Below are 18,214 nucleotides of genomic sequence, written 5' to 3' on the forward strand. Positions count from 1 at the left end.
CACACAGTGCCCGTGCCCAGCAGCTGCGCAGGGAATCGGTCCCAGATGTTGCAAAACCTTCCTAAAAACCCGCGATACCAGCCAAGCGACCCCTGAACCTGATAAAAAACACCAAAAATGCACTAATGATATCACTTGGGTAAGCAGTCCCAAAGAACTCAAAAGAAATTACCCCTGAGAAAACCTGTATCCTATGTTTTATGTGTGTCTATGTGTTAGCAGAACATGCATGCATATCGTCTGCTTTTTGCACAAGATGCGTTTGTGTAAATGCATTTACAGCAATAACTACTAGATGAAGAACTCATGCCATGCAATTAATGCCAATCTCCATATTGTTCAAAAACCTCAAGGTCAACCACTGAAAAGGAATCTAGTAAGTAGTAGCCATCTGTCCCAAACTATTTAGTCCTAACAAACAAACAAACAAACCACCCCGAAAGCAAAAGGGCAAGAGCTAAGACACAGAGGAGAAAAACAAGCAGAACAGGAGGGGTGGGGAGGAGGTTTAAATAGTTCATTAGGAGCAGTGATTCTAATTCAACACTAATCTAGCTGTACATTGGGTTCCCAGCGCGGCAGGAATAAGCAACAACTAAAGACTCGTAGATCCCCCCCTTGAACATTTTCCTCTATGGAAATCAGTCCTGCATACGACAGGATCAAAGTTCCTACCTACGACAAATGGGAGGATTCAAATGTCATTAAAAAGAGAAGGTGCGGGGCATTGAAATACATCATCTCGATGCAAAATACACAGATATATATTGCAGTGATTTACAGTGAGGATGACAGTTATCACAGATGGTTTTGTGAAAGGATCCCAAGCTGTCTGCTACCAGCTGGGGCACATTTTGTAACACAGGAGACAAAGAAAGCTCAGGCACATCATGTTATAAACAGAAAATGAAACGGATCTGCCCAAAACACCGTTTTTCCAAAAGGTAAAGAACAACTTTAGCCCTAAAATATATGTATGCAATTATCTGTTAAGTTCCAGTGAGCAGGTATTAAAGGGTTCGAAACTGCAAACAATTAACTTACAGTACGATTTACATAAAACTCCTCCAGTAATTAGCAATGAACAGAGGCAGATAAGCACTGCAATTTTATGGGTGTTAGTGTGGAAAAAGTAATTTGCAATTCATAACGCAGGTCAGCCCCAGATGTTGCAGCCGATTGCTCAGCAGAGCGAGCAGGAGCCCTTGTCAGCACCAGCCGCACAAGATGCTCCGCGTGATTTCTGACAGAGCCCCAAACCGCACCCACGCTCGGGGGCTGCGCTTAGAAATTTGGAAACAAGCTGATGGTGGGAAGGGAGGAAAGAGGCCGGGTCTTTGGAGGTGACATATCTGCCCATACTACCTGCAACAATATGCCCAGCCTCCACCTCAGCTGCAGTCAACGGGTTTTTAATGCGTTATGGACTTGCTGGTGAGTCTGTGCAGAGCCGGCGCTGGTTCAGCGCTCACAGAAAGCTCCGCGGCACTAATTCTCTGAAACAATTCATTTTAAGGCACACATCTCAATTTTCCTTTTAGATCTTTGCAACGGCACCATTCCCACTGTTAGAGACTTGATTACCGGCTCTGACCAAACTGATCCTTGTGTGTTGAGTTCCTGGGTTGGCATTGAGAAGAAAAAAACTATTTCACTATTCATCATCATTATTTCACCTACAGGAGAAAGGGAAATTGAGCTCATTCTTCACCTAAAGAATCAGACATAATGAAACATTAAGCCTTTGCTTCCATGTCATTTGAGATTCAAGACACTTCTAAAAAATCAGGATCCATGTACCAACTACTCTGCTGCTGTGCCAAAAGCATCCAGAGACATGAGGCAACGTACCCAGGACACCACTCTTCCATTGAAGCATGGGAGCTTGGCATTGTCATCTGAGATCTCCTCCTTTACCACCCTGGAAAAAAACCAAACCAACACATTAGGAAGAAAAATGCAGAGTCTGAAATGACATCAGATCGAAAGGACAGTCATTTTCTTAAATGGCCCAGGAAAAACACAGATTTTCACAAAAACGTTGATATCAGCAAGTCTTTAAAAAATACGCGACTATTAGAAAAAAGGGAGCAAGTGAAAATAAAGGGTAGAATAGCACCTTTCCAGACAACCACCCCAAACTGGGTGGCACAAAAGTAATCACAAGCATTTTCCCCACTTCGGAGTCTTACATCTCCCCACAATTTTTAAAGAGCTGATGGGGATTAAAATCCCGCTGTGTCGGAGATCACCGACCACAAGTGATGGCCAAAGAAAGGACGATTATCTCCATTTCTGAGCCTGGATTTGGAGCCAACGCACGGCACCCTCCCCCAGGCACTGCAGGAGCTGTGGTTGAACTCCACATGGAACCCTCATCTCCTGCTCAGCAGAGCATCTCACCTTCCCCACCAGCTCCAGCTTTCCTTCCATTCTCACCCGTCACACACCCCTCTGGAAACAGAAACCAATTCCTGGCCTCCAGTCGCCAGCACGGGAACAGCGACAATTTGGCAAACTCAATACAAATGTGTGGTTCCTCAACCACATTTTCCTTTATTTATGTTGTTGTCTTCCTTGTTGCTGTGTAGAAAAACCACAATAGCCACAAAGCAACTGGCCATGCATGAAACGGTGTCATGTTATGAGGGGGGAAAAATGGTCAGGAAGGAGAAGAGAGGAGAGAAATGGACCAAGAGGTTCTTTCCATCTTACTTCTGGAAAATGAGGCATAAATAACACCACCACTAATACCTACATTTGCACGTTATAATCTATTTTTTAAAGAAGGAACATTCTCTTCTTTCTCCACATTTATTCGCATTGCTAAAGGCTAGCCCTACAATATCAGACTTTACCCCTTTCCTATCACTGGAAAGAAGAACACTTTAAAATACCCATTTAACTTGCATCTGTCCTCCTTTCACCTTTTGGCAACAGGAAACAGATGATGTCATTTCATTATTATTTTTAGTCACTTACACTTGGACTCTAAGGAGACAATGAGGAGTAAACTCCATTGAAACCAACAGACACTCAGTGCTTTAAATACCTTTGACAATTCAATGAGGCTCTCAGACCTGTAATTCTGGAGCTGTAAACTGTGCGCAGACACTTCAGGATTCACATGGATCTCCAGCCCCAACGGGGTGGCTTGAATTCACACATTACCTTTTGTATTCCATAGAATCCTGCAGAGAACACTCGTTCAGCATAGATGCAACTGCAGGATCAGCAAATAAAGATGCTGCAATAATTTCATCTTGATAGCTGCACATTTTAAATGACAGGATCTGTTTTCCTCCCCCCGCCACAAGGACACACCACTTACTGCACCCCACAAAGAGTATGCAGGCGTTCTGCACCAACCTCTAAGATTTAGGCAGAAGTCAAGCAATGAAAACACATTGACTGTGAGGTTCTCGGCAGAGCAAAGCCTTGCGGGTCTTTCCAAAACTGCCCCGTTTGGTGGCGGTCAGGACACCCCTGCACGACCGCACCGACTGGTTCGGGTGTCCTGGTGCTGGGAAAGCAGAGCGCTGAAGTCACCGCTTACAAAACCCGGCGCTCCGTCCCCGCGCGAGCCTACTGCTGCAGCTGAAGGGAGCGACTTTCGGATCTGTTGCAACTTGATCTACTAAATATAGCCCTGAGCTATGAGGCAAGAGAATGACAGACTAATTCCCAGCTTGCTTTGGGGAGGAATCAGCAGTGCCAAGAACATCAAAGACAGCAGCAGCCACTAATTTCAAATATCACTGGTTTACAAATCATTATTTGTAGTAAAGACGCAGCTCCTTTCAGTTCTCTGGAAGGGGAAGCAATGGAGGGAGGGCAAGAAAGGAAGGGGAAGGGTTGCAGCCATATGCTTCAGTCTGAGGACAGCTTTGTATTCAAGAAGACGTCTTTTGTTCTACAAGAACTGAGAAGTGAGGGCAGAGGGAGAGCCCTGCTGTTGTCTGCTTCCATTAGGAACTCATATACAAGGTCTTAGTGCCCTAAGTGATGGATCCATAAGCCAGACCCAAGCCAAGCAGCACGGCGAGGAAGAAGAGGGGATGCTCTCGATCCGCCAGAACCTCCTGCCACGTTTGCCTGTTGGTACTGGACGTGTTCCACTGCGGAGCTACGACACCAGCACTCTCAAACACAATCGTTACCGGACTTGCTGCTTGATAATAAGAACAAAGACCATCTGATACCAAGAAACGCACCCCCTGCCCTCAGAGTTTCCCTTCAGAGAGGGGATATTTGTTTCCTAGGTCACATCCTGCCTCCTGGCAACCCGGTTCCTCTGCAATTGCTGGTGAGGTTGGAACGCAGGCAGGTTTTATTCCAGCACGTACAATCTTCTGCTTAACCCGGGTTATGAGCCACCCTGGGTCGGGGAGAAGAAAGCAAACAAACACCCATCCGCAGAGCCATTTGCAAAGCTGCACACGATTCTCCTTTGCAAAGGAGACAGAGGTTTTTCTTCGCTGTTCAGAGACTTGTGACATTTTCCTCTTCACCGCACTCCAGAAAAATCTTGGTGCACAAGAAGCTGGATCCTGTAGCTCATCCTTCAAATGTATCTACCAGAAAAAAGGAAGGTAAAAGAAGAACACAGGGGAACAACTCAGCCAAGGTCACCCAGCACATCAGTGACTGATGGTGAGAAGACCCCCCAGCCCTGCACACCCCCCAGCGCCCGCTCCGCACCGTGAGCAAACTCCCTACGATCTAATCTCACATCAATTCCATCTTCACTTAGAAAGAGTATGTGCAAAAAAGGGTGTGGATGTGTGGGGAAGGGGAGGGGGGAACGGTTTTCAGCAGCTCACATCCTCTGCTTTATTTGGCTTAGAGGAGATTTAAGAACTAATTACTAAATGAAACAATCACTGCTGGCAACAGCCCCTCCTTCCTCTGGCTTCCTGGAATTGTGTCTGGATCCTCTGACTTTGCTACCACCCTACTCGGCACAAATCGGTATTCGTGCGCTTCCCAAATCCAGCCTCACTCACCCCCGCACACCTCACCTGTTTCTACTCTTGTTACCCTCCTGGCTTCTTGTTTTCCTCCAAAGAGGACCTTAGCCCGAAAACCAAGGATTCTTTAGGCTCACCCTCACTCTCATCCCTCTGCCAACCCGTTTGCTGCCTCAGAATACGCGCTGGATCCGTATCAAGAATTGCCAGTGAACCCCACAAACCTCTCATGACTCTGACTCACAAGCATTTAGGCAACTGGGTATTAAACACCGGGTTTGATAGCGTTGCTTGCACTCACATTTTGATTGCATCACGCATGCCTATGAACGACTTAATCTCCAGAATTAGTGCGATCTTTCCTTTCCTTTCCAAGTGACAAAGGACAGCCACTTTTAGGAAAATCTAAGTAAAATAGTTCCTTTAAGGACAGTTTAAATTGCGGAATGCACACAGCAAACCCAGCAACGAACAGCTGACACGCCACGAAAAATACCACTCTCACCCTTCTGATCACACGACAAATTGCAACTATCAAACTGGAACCCAAGGCTGCAGCCCTGAAAATAATCTTTCTGAAGCTGATTAACATTTCAGTTTGAATCTTTAATGCAGAATTAAAACTTTAGTAGCTGAGGTGACAACACAGAGAGCTCTCAGCCACCCTCCCAACCCGGAGAAACGAAGGAAAATCAAGCCACCCGCTGAATTGACAGGTGAGGCTTGGCTAGGATATCATGGTGATTCTGGAAAGAAGAGAAAGCTTTTTGCGGAGCAGATAAGCACCATAACGCAGAGCAGCACAAAGATCCGCAGCTCTCTGCCATGCACAGAAGCCTCAGATCCCCGCACCCCGCTGAGCAGGGACGTGCTGCGGGATCCCAGCCGACCCGCGGGGCTTCTCCACGGAAAGCTCGTGCCAATCGCTCCCCAAAACACCACGGCCCGGAGCGGAATCAGTATTCTCCTTTTTAGGCTGTTATTCATAAACACTGACGATGCTTTGCCTTTCCATATATGCGCTTCCATACGCCAACTCCCACATAAACCTGTCAAAAATGACTATGAACACGCTACCCACAATTATGATAGGACACACCCAACTGCAGAACAAAACCCTCTTCAAGAAATAAAGCCATGAAGCGAGGGCTCTCCCGACAAACCAGCTGAGCGGTGGCTCCGCGTGATCTGCAGAGGATCAGATGCACAAGTTCAACGTCTCTTCTGCATAAAGCCGTTCACTGAAGTCAGGTCCTGTGCCCTGCTCGAGGTCAACCCCCCGTCCTTCCACCACGCACACCCGCCTCTTATGTCTTCATTTATGTAATTAGCCGCTACCCTCTGCCTCACGCTATTCTTCACACTTCCAAAAATCCAAACACAGTCTCGGTGGTTCTGTCTGCAATTAGGAGTTAATGCATTCCAGTGTTTACACAGCAGCTATCCTCTGCCCCATCTGATTCTCATCACCGCGCTAAACATTCTGCACACAGCACTTCCCTGGTTTCTCCACAGCACCTCGATTCGCGGAGGCACATCCAGCAGTTCCTTGTGCCATTTCCTGGAACAGCAGGATCGTTTATCATCTTTTGGGAGAACTGCAGGATACTGGAAAAGTTTTGGCATTTAGGTCCTATAGCAGATAGTGACTTAAGCTTAAGCACATGAAGTTAGAATCGGCCTGAATCCGCCCGTTGTTTCAAACCTAAAGCATCACTATAGCAATGAGCTGGGACTCAAGGACAATTACATTTGTTCAGGCTCCGCTCTGGGAGGGAAGCGAGCAGAAATTACGGTGTTTCAGCTGCCTCGACTGCGAACAGGGGGATTCTGATCCGCAGCAATCCCACTGAGCCCTCCGCATCGCACCCAAAGCACTTTGAAGGGCCTGTCGGTCGTTCCCAAGTGCAACAGCCCAACACAGAGACTCACATGAAAAGGTTCCACGTGTTTTAATGCACCTGGTACCTGTGCTCCCAGCCCAGACCTGGCTCATTGCCATTTTAGAGACTCGGGTTTAGCTGCAGACCCTCGGCACAACTTCTGCCCCTTGTCTTGAAAGGGTCTCCAAACAGGGTGCGCTTTGTAGCATCTTTGAGGAGCGGCTTCCAATTAAGTGCTTGAAAATATTTATGACTGTTAAAGAGCAACGACATATAGGGAATACAACTTGCTTCTCTGCTCCTTAATCAACAATATTTCAGTGGTTGTGCTGATGCTCAAGGTGTGAAAATCCCACTAAAACACAGGCATTTACGGCTGTCAGCACCGATAGCCCCAACTGTACACAGTATTATCCTCCGCTCCATGATCAGCTAACCGAGCAGAAAACAAAAAGAAAGATTACTCTTAATTATGCGCAGAGAAACCAAGCAAATGGTTGACTTTTGGAGTCCTAAGACCTTACCGTTTGTTTCCATCAACACCATCTACTCCTGTGAAAAGAGTTTGGAATCGAAGTGACCAAACTGTCCATAACAAGCAAAGCACTTTAGCCACACTGGCAGTTTTCTGTCTTTTGTATTATTTCCCTTTTTCCTCTGCATTCATGTTATTTACTAAATTATTGATGTGATTATATTACAGTCTCACAGGTGTTAGTAAATCCATTCCTGCAGCTGTCCCACGGGACAGACATATATCATCATCTCTGCCAAAAAGACAAGGAAGCCACAATACAAAAGGCCAGGTCAGCGTAACTATAACCCGAACCCAGATTTCCAAGTCCCAGTCCAATGTCTTATTTACAACACAATAAATATTAACGAGCCCCCATAAAATTAAATCCTTCTTGAAAACAACCAAGGAAAAACACTGTAAAAGAGAGCTGGTTGTGGAATGGCCATTTGAAACAGCTGGCTCTGATTTTGCTTTCCCCAGGGTGCAATTATCTTCAAAACTCCAGAGCAGGACGCTCTCAAAATAGCACTTTGAGACGCCATTCACACGAAGTCGAGGCAGAGATGCAGCCTGGTGAATATCTCAGGCTCTGCAGGCTCAGCTCGGGTCACAACCTCGCACACCGAGAGCCACACACCGACTCACCGAGCCGCTGCGGTTTCTGAAACACCGTCCAAGCGCCGGCCCCAAGCCAGTCCTGAAGCTGAGAACTGAAAGACAAGGTTCAGGGTGATTTGAGCTGATTCTCAACAGCTCTCGGCCCCACTGATGAACGGCAAGGGAGGCTGCGCAACTTGTGAGGTTACTGACCGCTCCACCTACCGTGTACTACCAAGAAAACCTATTTTTGTGCAAAGGGAACACTGATTTTAGTAATCTAGCCTCCCTCGGCACAAAGAGACTCTAACAGTACATCCTTTGAGCTATGCTTCCAGTCCTGTCAAACTTGGGAAGCATTAAGAGCTTCACGAACGCCCAAAATTTCACATCATCCCTAAGGATGTCTTGGGGCAACACACCTTTAATTCATCAACATGCAAAAAGCGTCATTTCGCAGCCACTGCTCTTGGACCTCCAGCCAGAAGTGCGGATGCCTCAGCTTAAGCCTGAAATTCATCTGCTCAATATCAAAATGGACAGAGAAGCATTTTGCGTCACTGAATCCAAACTCAAGTTGGTTTTAACAGCCAGCTCAGGCAGTGGCACGAGCAGGAGTGTAATTACCCAAACTTCATTACGGTCCAGACGCCGGCACTTCTGTGGCTGCCAGGCCACGCTTCAGCCCGCGCTGCCACTCACCATCTCAAGGGCTTCCCACACCACCGAGATCCAATTTAACACAGCTACACTCTTTGCCATCACACAGCCACCCCCCCAGCCCACGGATGTTATGAAAATTCGAGTGATATCCAGCCCATTGTGCCATGGGTCCTTTTCCAAAATCCCAGCAGACTACTGTGCAACAACCCATTATTCAAAATATTGAGCAGCGATAAGAACTGAGCCCACAGACGGCAGATGTCTCTTATCTTTGTGTATTTGCACACATTTCACAATGGCCAAGTGCCCGGGTAGTTATTCTTATTCCTCTGGGAAATGTTCCTTTTGTGCTCTCTTAAAAGCACTTCATTATAATAACAAAGCTAGGTCAAAAAATAGCCATAAGTCTTAATCAATACTGCACAGAAATATTATTTACAGACAGGTTAAAATAATTGCTAACAAAGAGATGAATACCAATGTGGTTACATGAGAAACAACCACATTATTCAGCATTGGCTACAGCACTCCAAGGCTCCAGACACTGCAGAGAGAAAAGAAGCCATCCATACATTTATTTAGTGTGGGCCCTACGCAGAAACCTCCAACACTTCCTACAGATAATATCTCTCCCCCCCTAGGTTATTTGTCTAGACGTGTTTTAATTAAATGGCATAAATCTGGTCACTGATGTGGTGAAAATTATCGAGTTTATTTTAATAAGGTCTTTTGGTGTTCGCTCCTCCAGCTTCCAGAAGTACAACTCACTGCCCATGACAAGTTGGGCACATGTTGTACTGAGCGCGATAGCGCCTGGCGCCTCCAGACCCCTATAAAACACGGGTGGGAAGGGGGAGACTCCCAGCTCTGTTCACCTTCAAAGCACACGCAAAATGTCAACTCTCCCAGGGCATTACACCCTAAAACACTGCATATCCCCTCCCTTTTTTTTTTGGGAAGCCATGGGAATGCCCTCACTAGTCAGTTCTTTGCACAAGCTTAAAAAGTGTCCTGCATCATACACAGAGACCAATTTAATGAACAATTCCCATAACCTTTGAGTCTCAAAGGCACCCAGGAGGGGTATAACGTGAATCCAGCTCAGCTGTTCAACAAACCTGGACGTTCCCTGTGGACATTATTTTGGAATCCAGACCACAAGATACAGTTGTCCCTGTTGACACCCCTTCCAAGTTCAGTCTCCCACGAGGAACAGCACAGATCCAACTCCAACACTTCCCTGGGACAGCAGCGCTGCGAGACAAACTTCAACATCATGAAAAGCCGGGTTCAGAGCTCTTACAGCCAGACCTAGTCATAAATTCCACCCACACTTCAAAGTATAACTGGACCTACAAGTTTGTTTAGGTGTTGAAAAACAGATCTCCAGCTTGTCACAAAATCCCAAGTCAGATATAAATTCACATCGTAGTGTTCACAAGCACCTGAATCACAGATGCCACCTGAGCTCCAATCCAAAGCAGTCTTTCACAGGTCAGACTTCCCATTGACCCAACATCAAGAGACAACAGTAACAGATAAACTGTTTGATTTTGTTGCTGGTTTTGTTATAAACACAGTAAAGAGTGGCTAAACAGCTCCAGTTCAACCAATCTGCACCATAAACCTGCAAAGCTCAAGGAGCTGTTCGAAATCCCATTTTTGCAGGAGGACACCGATAGCATCTCTCAAGAGTAAAACTCCACTTTGTCACTTCCTAACTCTGATTTCATTGACACACATATCCTGCTGTTTGGCAGAGCCAGATAAGGAGAGACCCAGTCCCCGCGGTTTTGTAATCTGTCTATTCTTCTCTTCCAGCTGCGCTCCCGTCCTCACTCATTTGTGTCAGACACTCCGGAGGATCAGCAGCTCTGTAACTGCTGCAGTTGCCAATGGTTCTCCAACCAACCAGAGCCTGATTGCTTAATTACTGATCCCTGGAGTCTAAAGAGAGAAAAAGAAGCTGTTAAAAGGAGACAGCATGGATGAAAAGGGGGGAGGAGATGGGAATTAAATTTTGAAACATAAACTGCTCATTTATACTCGCCCAAAGACGTGCCACGTACATTATCCCCAGGCAAAGGTCTAGCTGTTGCTTTTAAACCCGGTATCCAATAAACCACCAAAAATCATTTTCAAAGTCAGTCTGTCTGGTGGGGAAATCAGAAACACACATGAAGCAACTACCTCTTTTACAGAATCCAAAAGAGTCTAAGACACCTTGGCAGTATCTCAGTTCTAACTTTTGAACACAGATATTACCTCCCGACCACGTCCTGAGTCACTGTTTTCAAAAGGAAATCTGTCCACAAGAAAACACGGCAACAAAAGGCGGCACTGTCAGGTTCTCAAAATATTCTGAAGAACAAGAATAAATGAATGCGAAAAATCAGCAGTCTTGGCACGGAAAAGTCAAGGTAGTTCTGTGACTATTTAAATAAGTTTTTCAGAGCTAATGCAGTTTTTAAGGGCCAGGTAGAGGGAGTCGGTCCCATTCCGTGCTGTGCCTTTAATAAAGGTCTCGATCACTTGCCAGCGGTGCAGTTGATTCCACAAGCACCTACAATTTATACCCACAAGCCCAAGAGTTAAAGAACAAAACAAACAGCTACAAACAAATAAATGCCTTCTAGACTATTAAAAATAAGTCACTGGGGAAAACTCTCCAGCAATTAAAAAGTAAGACTAGAAACAACGAGGTGAGATTTCCATTCCCAGTTCTGCCACCAATCTGCTGATGAACTCGGGGGAATCCCTTCCACCCTCGAGCCCCAGCGCTGCGGGTCCTGCCGCTTCTTTCTTTTCGCTTGGCTGCAACGTCAGTTGTGGTTTCTCCCCAGAAGCTCAGGACACGCGCCGCCCATCTCCACAAAGGATCCCTCGCTGCACAAACAAGAAGCAGATTTGTCTCCGACGCTTTTTACAAAGGCGAAGAGCAAGCGCGATTCACGCAGCGACTCGCAGGTCACGGCCAAGCCGGCCCAGCCCACGACGTCCCCAGCAAAAAGAACCTGTCGAGGAGAGGCCTCCTAAGCCCCGTCACTGCCCTTCCACACCCAGAGCCCCTCCTGTCAGAACAAAAACCCCAGTTCTTGTTGCGTTGCCTGGTTTTAGTCACACAAACCAAAGCCAACTCAGCACTGGGAACGCAAAGCTGCCCTGCAGCAAAGGATAATTCACAGCAGCATTATCTTCCATTCGCTGGCTTAACGCTCATTTGCGCTGGACAGGAGGGTGGGGGGAGTGTTAGCAAAGACAAAATAAGCAGATGACAAATTTGCTTATTAACCTTATTGAATAAGAGAGTAAGGAGGGCGGGGGGATGAAAAGCAGGATGTGAAAGAAGCAGGAGCTGGAGCAGCATGGCTGATGTCAACCACCAAATGCAACCCCTGCTGAGACAGTTTGAAAGGCAGAAGATGCAGGATTTTTAACATTAACTGTTTGATCGCTCTGCTGCAGGTGCATCTATGTAATATCGCAGGAGGAACAGGATTTTCGTTCACCTACAGGTAATTCTTCCAAGCCAGAGACCTGAAACAGCACTGAGAACAACCAATACATTCACTCTGCATTGAAAACTTCCATCATATTCACTCGAAGTTGACCACGACACATCATGCAAGAGCCATCGCGAAACACGTAAACGCCAAAGAGCTCTTAACCATGTTCCAGCTGCACGTTCACACGGGCTCCAGGGCCATTACTTAGTTTACCTTTATTCCAAATACTCCAGGCTCTTTGAAAGGCACGTTCTGCACCATTTCAGGATTAGTCTCTAGTGCCACTGCAGCCAGGGAGGGTTTTTGCATAGCCTGAAATAAGGAACTTGTTGAGCGTGTCTACAACCAGCGCACTTGCTCAACCCTCTCTAGTGACTAAGTTTTCCCACAGGTTTCCCCATGACATCAGAAATCCAACCTCTCCCTCGAACTCCACGCTTTAACCAGCACCTCTGCTTAGAAACAACATGGTCAGTCCAGAGATCCCCAAATATTCATGTTTCCCGCAGCACTCGTATCTCGCCATCACCGTGCAGCTCTCCTCCTCGGCAAGAGCGAAATGTAATTACTGTCAGACACTTCTTTGCGTGTTCTATTTCAAATAAAGGTTTGTGATGGATCCTTACTCCCTCCTCATCGCTGTACCAGGCAAGTCTCTGGGCTCAGTTAAAACAGTTTTGCTTATTGTACCTTTTTTCAACTTGTGTCTATAACTAAAATAGGTCATAAATTACAACTGGAAATATATTTAAAAGGCAGCGCCAAATAGTCTTGCAAACCCACTCTTTTAGTAGCTCCTTATATTTACTGTATTTACTTATATAATTTCAAGAATTCAACCGCAACAGTAACTTCAACGGAAAACATTCCGCAGGTGCAAATGGAACAATCCCCGAAGCTGGTTGTTGCAAAGAACTTCTACAATGATGGCCAAAAAGTGATGGGCAGAGAGGGGAGAAAGAGCAAACGGAACAAAAGAGAAGAGAAATCTGGTAAGATACTGTGCACTTCCACTGCCATACGTCTGCATATATATATATATATATATCTAGTTCTGTAGGTGCCACTCTCCGCACTGATGCCCATCTGCAGCAAGCAAACAGAACTGAAACCCAAAAATAAAAGCCCCTATTTACAAGTTTCCCAGGCATGTAATTTGAACATGTTTACACTCTCCTCTGAAGGCACAACTCATGCACATAAATTACACCGGGTACAAGTTTAACTGGTCCTAATATCACAGACCACATCGCTTACTCAAGGTCAAGTACAGAGCAGCTGGAAGAGGGAAAATTGCGCTCAGACCTCAAATCCCAAAGCAGAGCCTCGACCCACAGCCATTCTGCTCTTCACATTGCAGAGGGAAGGCGAGAGAAGTCATTGAAATAGCGCAGGTTTCAGATGGGATTTAATTCACAAAACTCTTATTTTGAGGCATCCTTCAAATCTATCTCCTCCTCTTAGACTCTGTGTGATGCACACTTGGTTTTAATGGCCAAGCAGTTGTTAAAATACAAGTTCTTGTCCCAGTTCCCCACAGTAACGCAGCTGTTAACAAACAGTATTTGCACGCTTACTTTAATGAGGATTTTTATCTCCAGGAACTGATTGGAGTAGATCATGTTTTGTACGCTCTGAATACCCTCTCGAATTATTTTCATACTTTTTCTTACCAATGCCACTGAAACAACCAAAAATGATCATCATTCCCTGAGTTACTTACGTTTCAGATGGAAATACGCCACAATAGAATCATGGGGCAAATATTTAGGTCGTTTCTTCCTCAAGCACTGTAAATTCCTCTGTATTTGCTCAGCAGCTTGTCTCAACTGATTAAGCTCCAGAGCAGAAATTGGAGGACAAGCCTCCAGTATTCGTCTCTGAAAACTGGGACCCCAAAGCAGCATCAGCAAAATCACCAGTAACATCATCCTTCTTCCCCAACACGCTCATTAAACTGAGAGTTGGTGCTTAATTAATTTGGAAAATGGCATTCTAATGGCAGGTCAATCCAAATGTCCTTTGCTAAAGGCGAGCAGTAATAAGATGGAAAAAGCAGAGCCCACACAGCAAAGCTTTTCCTGTACATATGATGGACGCTTAAAATCTTCTCTTTGCTCTGATTCCAACACAGAGTTGAAGCCACGAACCACCATGATCATTCTTCCCTTAAACACACACATTTGTCCTCTCTTGACAAGAATTTTCTTCTTGCAAATAAAAGCTTCCAAATCTGGGGTCATTTATGTACTATACATATTCATACCCAAGCTCCAGGGTCTTAGAGCCTGGAGCATCTCAAACTGTTTTCAGGAGAACTGGCAGCCCCACAAAAGGGAACCTGTGGAAGCAATTCCATCCAAAACAGCTTTTGGTATCCAACAAAACCTGGGCAAATATACTGGTCTGTCCCAACGCCCATCAGACTTAACCATTAACTACTTTGAGGGACCATGAAGCGGTTTGAATCAGGCCCCTGTTGGGAACTATGTGCAAGACAAACCGCAATGAGCACATTACTACATACGAATGGATTTGCTTCTGAGATTTAAGTTAAATAATAAGCGCTCAAGCGTCTGACTAAATTACAGTTTAAAATCTCTGTGTGTCACTGATTTCCGTGTCCTACATGAACTGATGGTTGGACACCACAGCAACGAGGCCTCGGGAACAGCCCCCATTCCCATCTCCGACTTGGCCACAGAGACATTTCCTCAGTTCCACGCCGAGCACCTGGCTCCAAAACACACACACATTTCTGCTACTGCCAAAACAGAAACAACATACGAAGCAGTAGCAGCAAAATGAACAGATTCCCAAAGTAGCAGATACCCTTGAAAGAAAGCGTCGAGGTGACAAAGCAGCCCAGCTCCATGATCTCTGCTTAGAAGCTTCATTATAACCTCCAGTTAATATCCAAAGGGATCTTCTCGGAAGAGAGCTGGAAGCAGCTCTTGGATTTGCAGGTTATCTGGAGAGCAGACACGACCTCTTCATTTTTTCCTGCAGAAGAACATCATCCATCTGCCAATTTTTGGAGGGTGTGTAAGGAGAGGAATTTTCGGGTTTGTATACTCTCAAAGGAAAAGAGGGTCAGAAAACAGTGGGAGCTGCCACGAACTCGAGGGGAGGGAAATGAAAATCAAAATCAGATGTTCCTGTCAACAGACGGGGCTTACCCCTTACGAATTTGCCTGTTTTAACACATTGATTTTTAGGCTAACTATGCTCATGATGAGAAAACACCTTCCAAAATCCTTCAGCTGGCTGTTGATGTAACACATGAAGAAGGTTTGAGCACGCTGGAAGCTGACGGAAGGTAAGTCTGTGTGTCCCGGCACTGCAGTGTGCAGAAATAAAGGCTTAGACTTACAAACATGCCAACACAGGGCTGATTCTTCTTCAGTTCTGCTTCTTCACAGGGCAAGGACCATCCCACAATAATTCCAGAGTGCTTAGCAGGCACCTCTTTGAGTCACTCTCCACATGACTACTTTGGACAATCCAAGTATGTACTTAGAGAACTGAAGACCAAGACCGACTGAGTGTTCTTCTATTGAGAAAGGACATTTTTACAACTTCCATATATTTTATTGTCAGCAACGGGCTCTTAAACTGACATTTTGATTCAATTTCTATCAGGCTTCCAACCGCAACACTAGCTTTGTGCGCTAACTAACAATGCAGACCAACTGGAAAGGACACTGCCTGCACTCACTGCTCAATCTTTGAACAGAAGGAAAACACGGCAAATACCCTGTCTTGGAAGTCTTGGACAAGCAAGGCCAGGCTGCATTTCTGAACGCTAATGGGGAGATTTTCAGGAATGGTTTTCCTCTAACTTCCTTGGGACTTAGACCTACCCTAAACGATTATGAAGAAACAACATATTTAGCCGGGACAAGAAAAACAGACGAGTTTTATCATCTGTCCAGATTCAGCATCCCAACCAAGTGCATAAAAACAAGCACAGATTAAACAAACAGTAAAACTGATATTAGAGATTGTCAGGGATGCTTTACTCCCCCTTTTAACTTTCCCAATCCACCTACTCAGCATATCTTGTCTGAAAACAGTTCTTTGGAACTGGGATTGCATATAGTACATCTTGCAAAGTTCTTAACAAATAGCTGTGCTTAAACTGAATTTACCTGTGTTCTTCTCCTCAGCTCCATGCAGAGGGATCTCCGAAGGCCACAGGACTCTGCCATTTACTCAACACCACCAGAGAAGAGGATTCATTTGAAGAGGATTCATTTGCAAATGGCACAAGCATTGCTTGCAGGACTATCTTAATTACCACCTTGTAATAACACCATTAAAGCACCCAACATAGACATTTAGCAAAAGATGAGGCACCTGTTTTCTTTATAAATAACACAGCCAAAGAAAAGATACAGTCCTGGATATCACAATTAGCCCCCAAACTCCATCTGAAAATATTTCTCTTCAGTACAATACAGTAGTTTACAGACTTCAGTAAACTAGAGGGAAATCCTTATGCAAAAAGAATGCAAACGATGAAGTAGAGAGTAACCATGAGGCACAAACAAGCTAAAAAAGAGAATAACTATAGGACCAAGTAGCATTAATCTGTCTCAATTCAGTGCCATGTTCATTCAATTCAAACTACTTCACAGGCAAATTTTAATTAGAGACACAGCAAGCCCAGAGGTAAGTTGCTGAACCTGAATCCTAGAGAGATGGTTAATGTTTCCAACAGCTGTGGAGCCTGCGTGTGTATTCTTGAGCCAAAACAAGTCTATCTGAGCGCGGAAAAAAGAAAACCAAAACTGTGCCTGCGCTATGTGGAGGTGTTCATTCAACGAACAGTAGTAAACTTGTTTTCCTAACTTGTCCCGCTGCAGATCACCAGCCACAGGAAGCAGCCCAAACCTGACAGATCCCTTCAGCGTGTTTTCATAGCGTTAGCTTTTAATAAATACACCGCGCTCCACCCTCGGAGCAGAGCGGTCCTCAAGTTCCAGCAGAAAAAGTGCTTGTTTTAAATATTCTATTACATTACAGTTGGGACACTAAAATAAGCAGTGACTTGTACTGGAGACAGCTATCAAAATCAGCCTGGCAAAATATGTGTAAGCTAACCTAGCGTGGCCACAAAGTATGAGCTTTGAGGCCTATTAGACTGCTGTTCTCGGGCATATTTTTGTTATTTGTACTACAATAGCGCTTTCTGATGTCAGCAAACAGAAAAGCGCCACAGTGCTAAGAGGCTGTGTAAACAGAAGTAGTAAGACGCAGAGTCTGCAGCAAGTTTATGAATTTCAGCAGAGAAAAGGGGGAAAAGCTGGGAGATAAAGGCCATTCTCATCTGACAAGTAGCAAACACAGGCCTCAATTCAGCACTACGCTACAGTGTGGCCAAGGACTTTGCTGAGGCCAAGCCTAAATCTGAATACTTTTTTAATCTATTTTCTGTTTCTGCTTTAACTACGCACCTCTCCATGTGCCTCCGCTATGAAAAACAGGACTCCGGCTTTCTGCAGGTATTCATGAAATCTCCCTTCCAGCCTCAAGAATTCTGTTGATCCAGATAATCAGGCCTAGATCTGCTTCTAGTAACCCCTATTTTCACATTATTCCAGATTTATTTGTTGGGATCAAGCTGAAACTTGGCCCTCGCTTTCGAGCTCCTCCACCAACTGCAGACCAAGACTTCTGTACTATTTACACCCTGCTGAGTGGAATGAAAGCTGCAAAGAACCACCACCAACCCACCGAACTGGGAAGCCAGAGTCCCCATACGCAGTTTTATTCACTGTCTTAACGAACTCATAAAAATCCAAGCATCTTCTCACCTCAATCTACTTAACCAGCTGTGGGTTTTTTGAGGAAAGCCTTCATGATACAGCATTCTCCTCCCACTGCATGTTTCACATTTGAACAAACACCGTTCACGTGACAGAACTGGAAACTGCCTCAAAGTTCCGTGTGTTTCAGGGGAAGACTCGTGGTGACTTCAGCGGGGTTTGGATGGGTCCCAAACTGAAATCCCGGGCTGCCACATGTCCTGCTATAGCCCAGGAGGGTCACCGATCTCGGCCATGGGCTGTAACA

At 45.4% G+C, this 18,214-nt stretch overlaps 1 protein-coding gene across 6 annotated transcripts in view; it reads right to left on the minus strand.

The window, feature by feature from the left end:
- Positions 1-18,214, minus strand: part of DVL1 (dishevelled segment polarity protein 1) — a 60,021-nt gene that overhangs the window by 36,857 nt on the left and 4,950 nt on the right. For 4 of the 6 annotated variants that reach the window (XR_014185798.1, XM_082069947.1, XM_082069950.1 and 1 more), the window contains exon 2: positions 1,852-1,921. Coding sequence is in view for 5 of the 6 variants with exons in the window: in XM_082069947.1 (XP_081926073.1) it covers positions 1,852-1,921 (70 nt within the window). In the remaining variant the exon portion in view is untranslated. Of the gene's footprint in view, positions 1-1,851; positions 1,922-3,171; positions 4,160-17,955; positions 18,027-18,214 lie in introns of those variants that run through there. The other 2 variants (XM_082069949.1, XM_082069948.1) reach the window with 2 other exon arrangements.

Source organism: Streptopelia decaocto (assembly GCF_964273445.1).
Source record: "Streptopelia decaocto genome assembly, chromosome: 20".
Lineage (NCBI taxonomy): Eukaryota > Metazoa > Chordata > Aves > Columbiformes > Columbidae > Streptopelia > Streptopelia decaocto.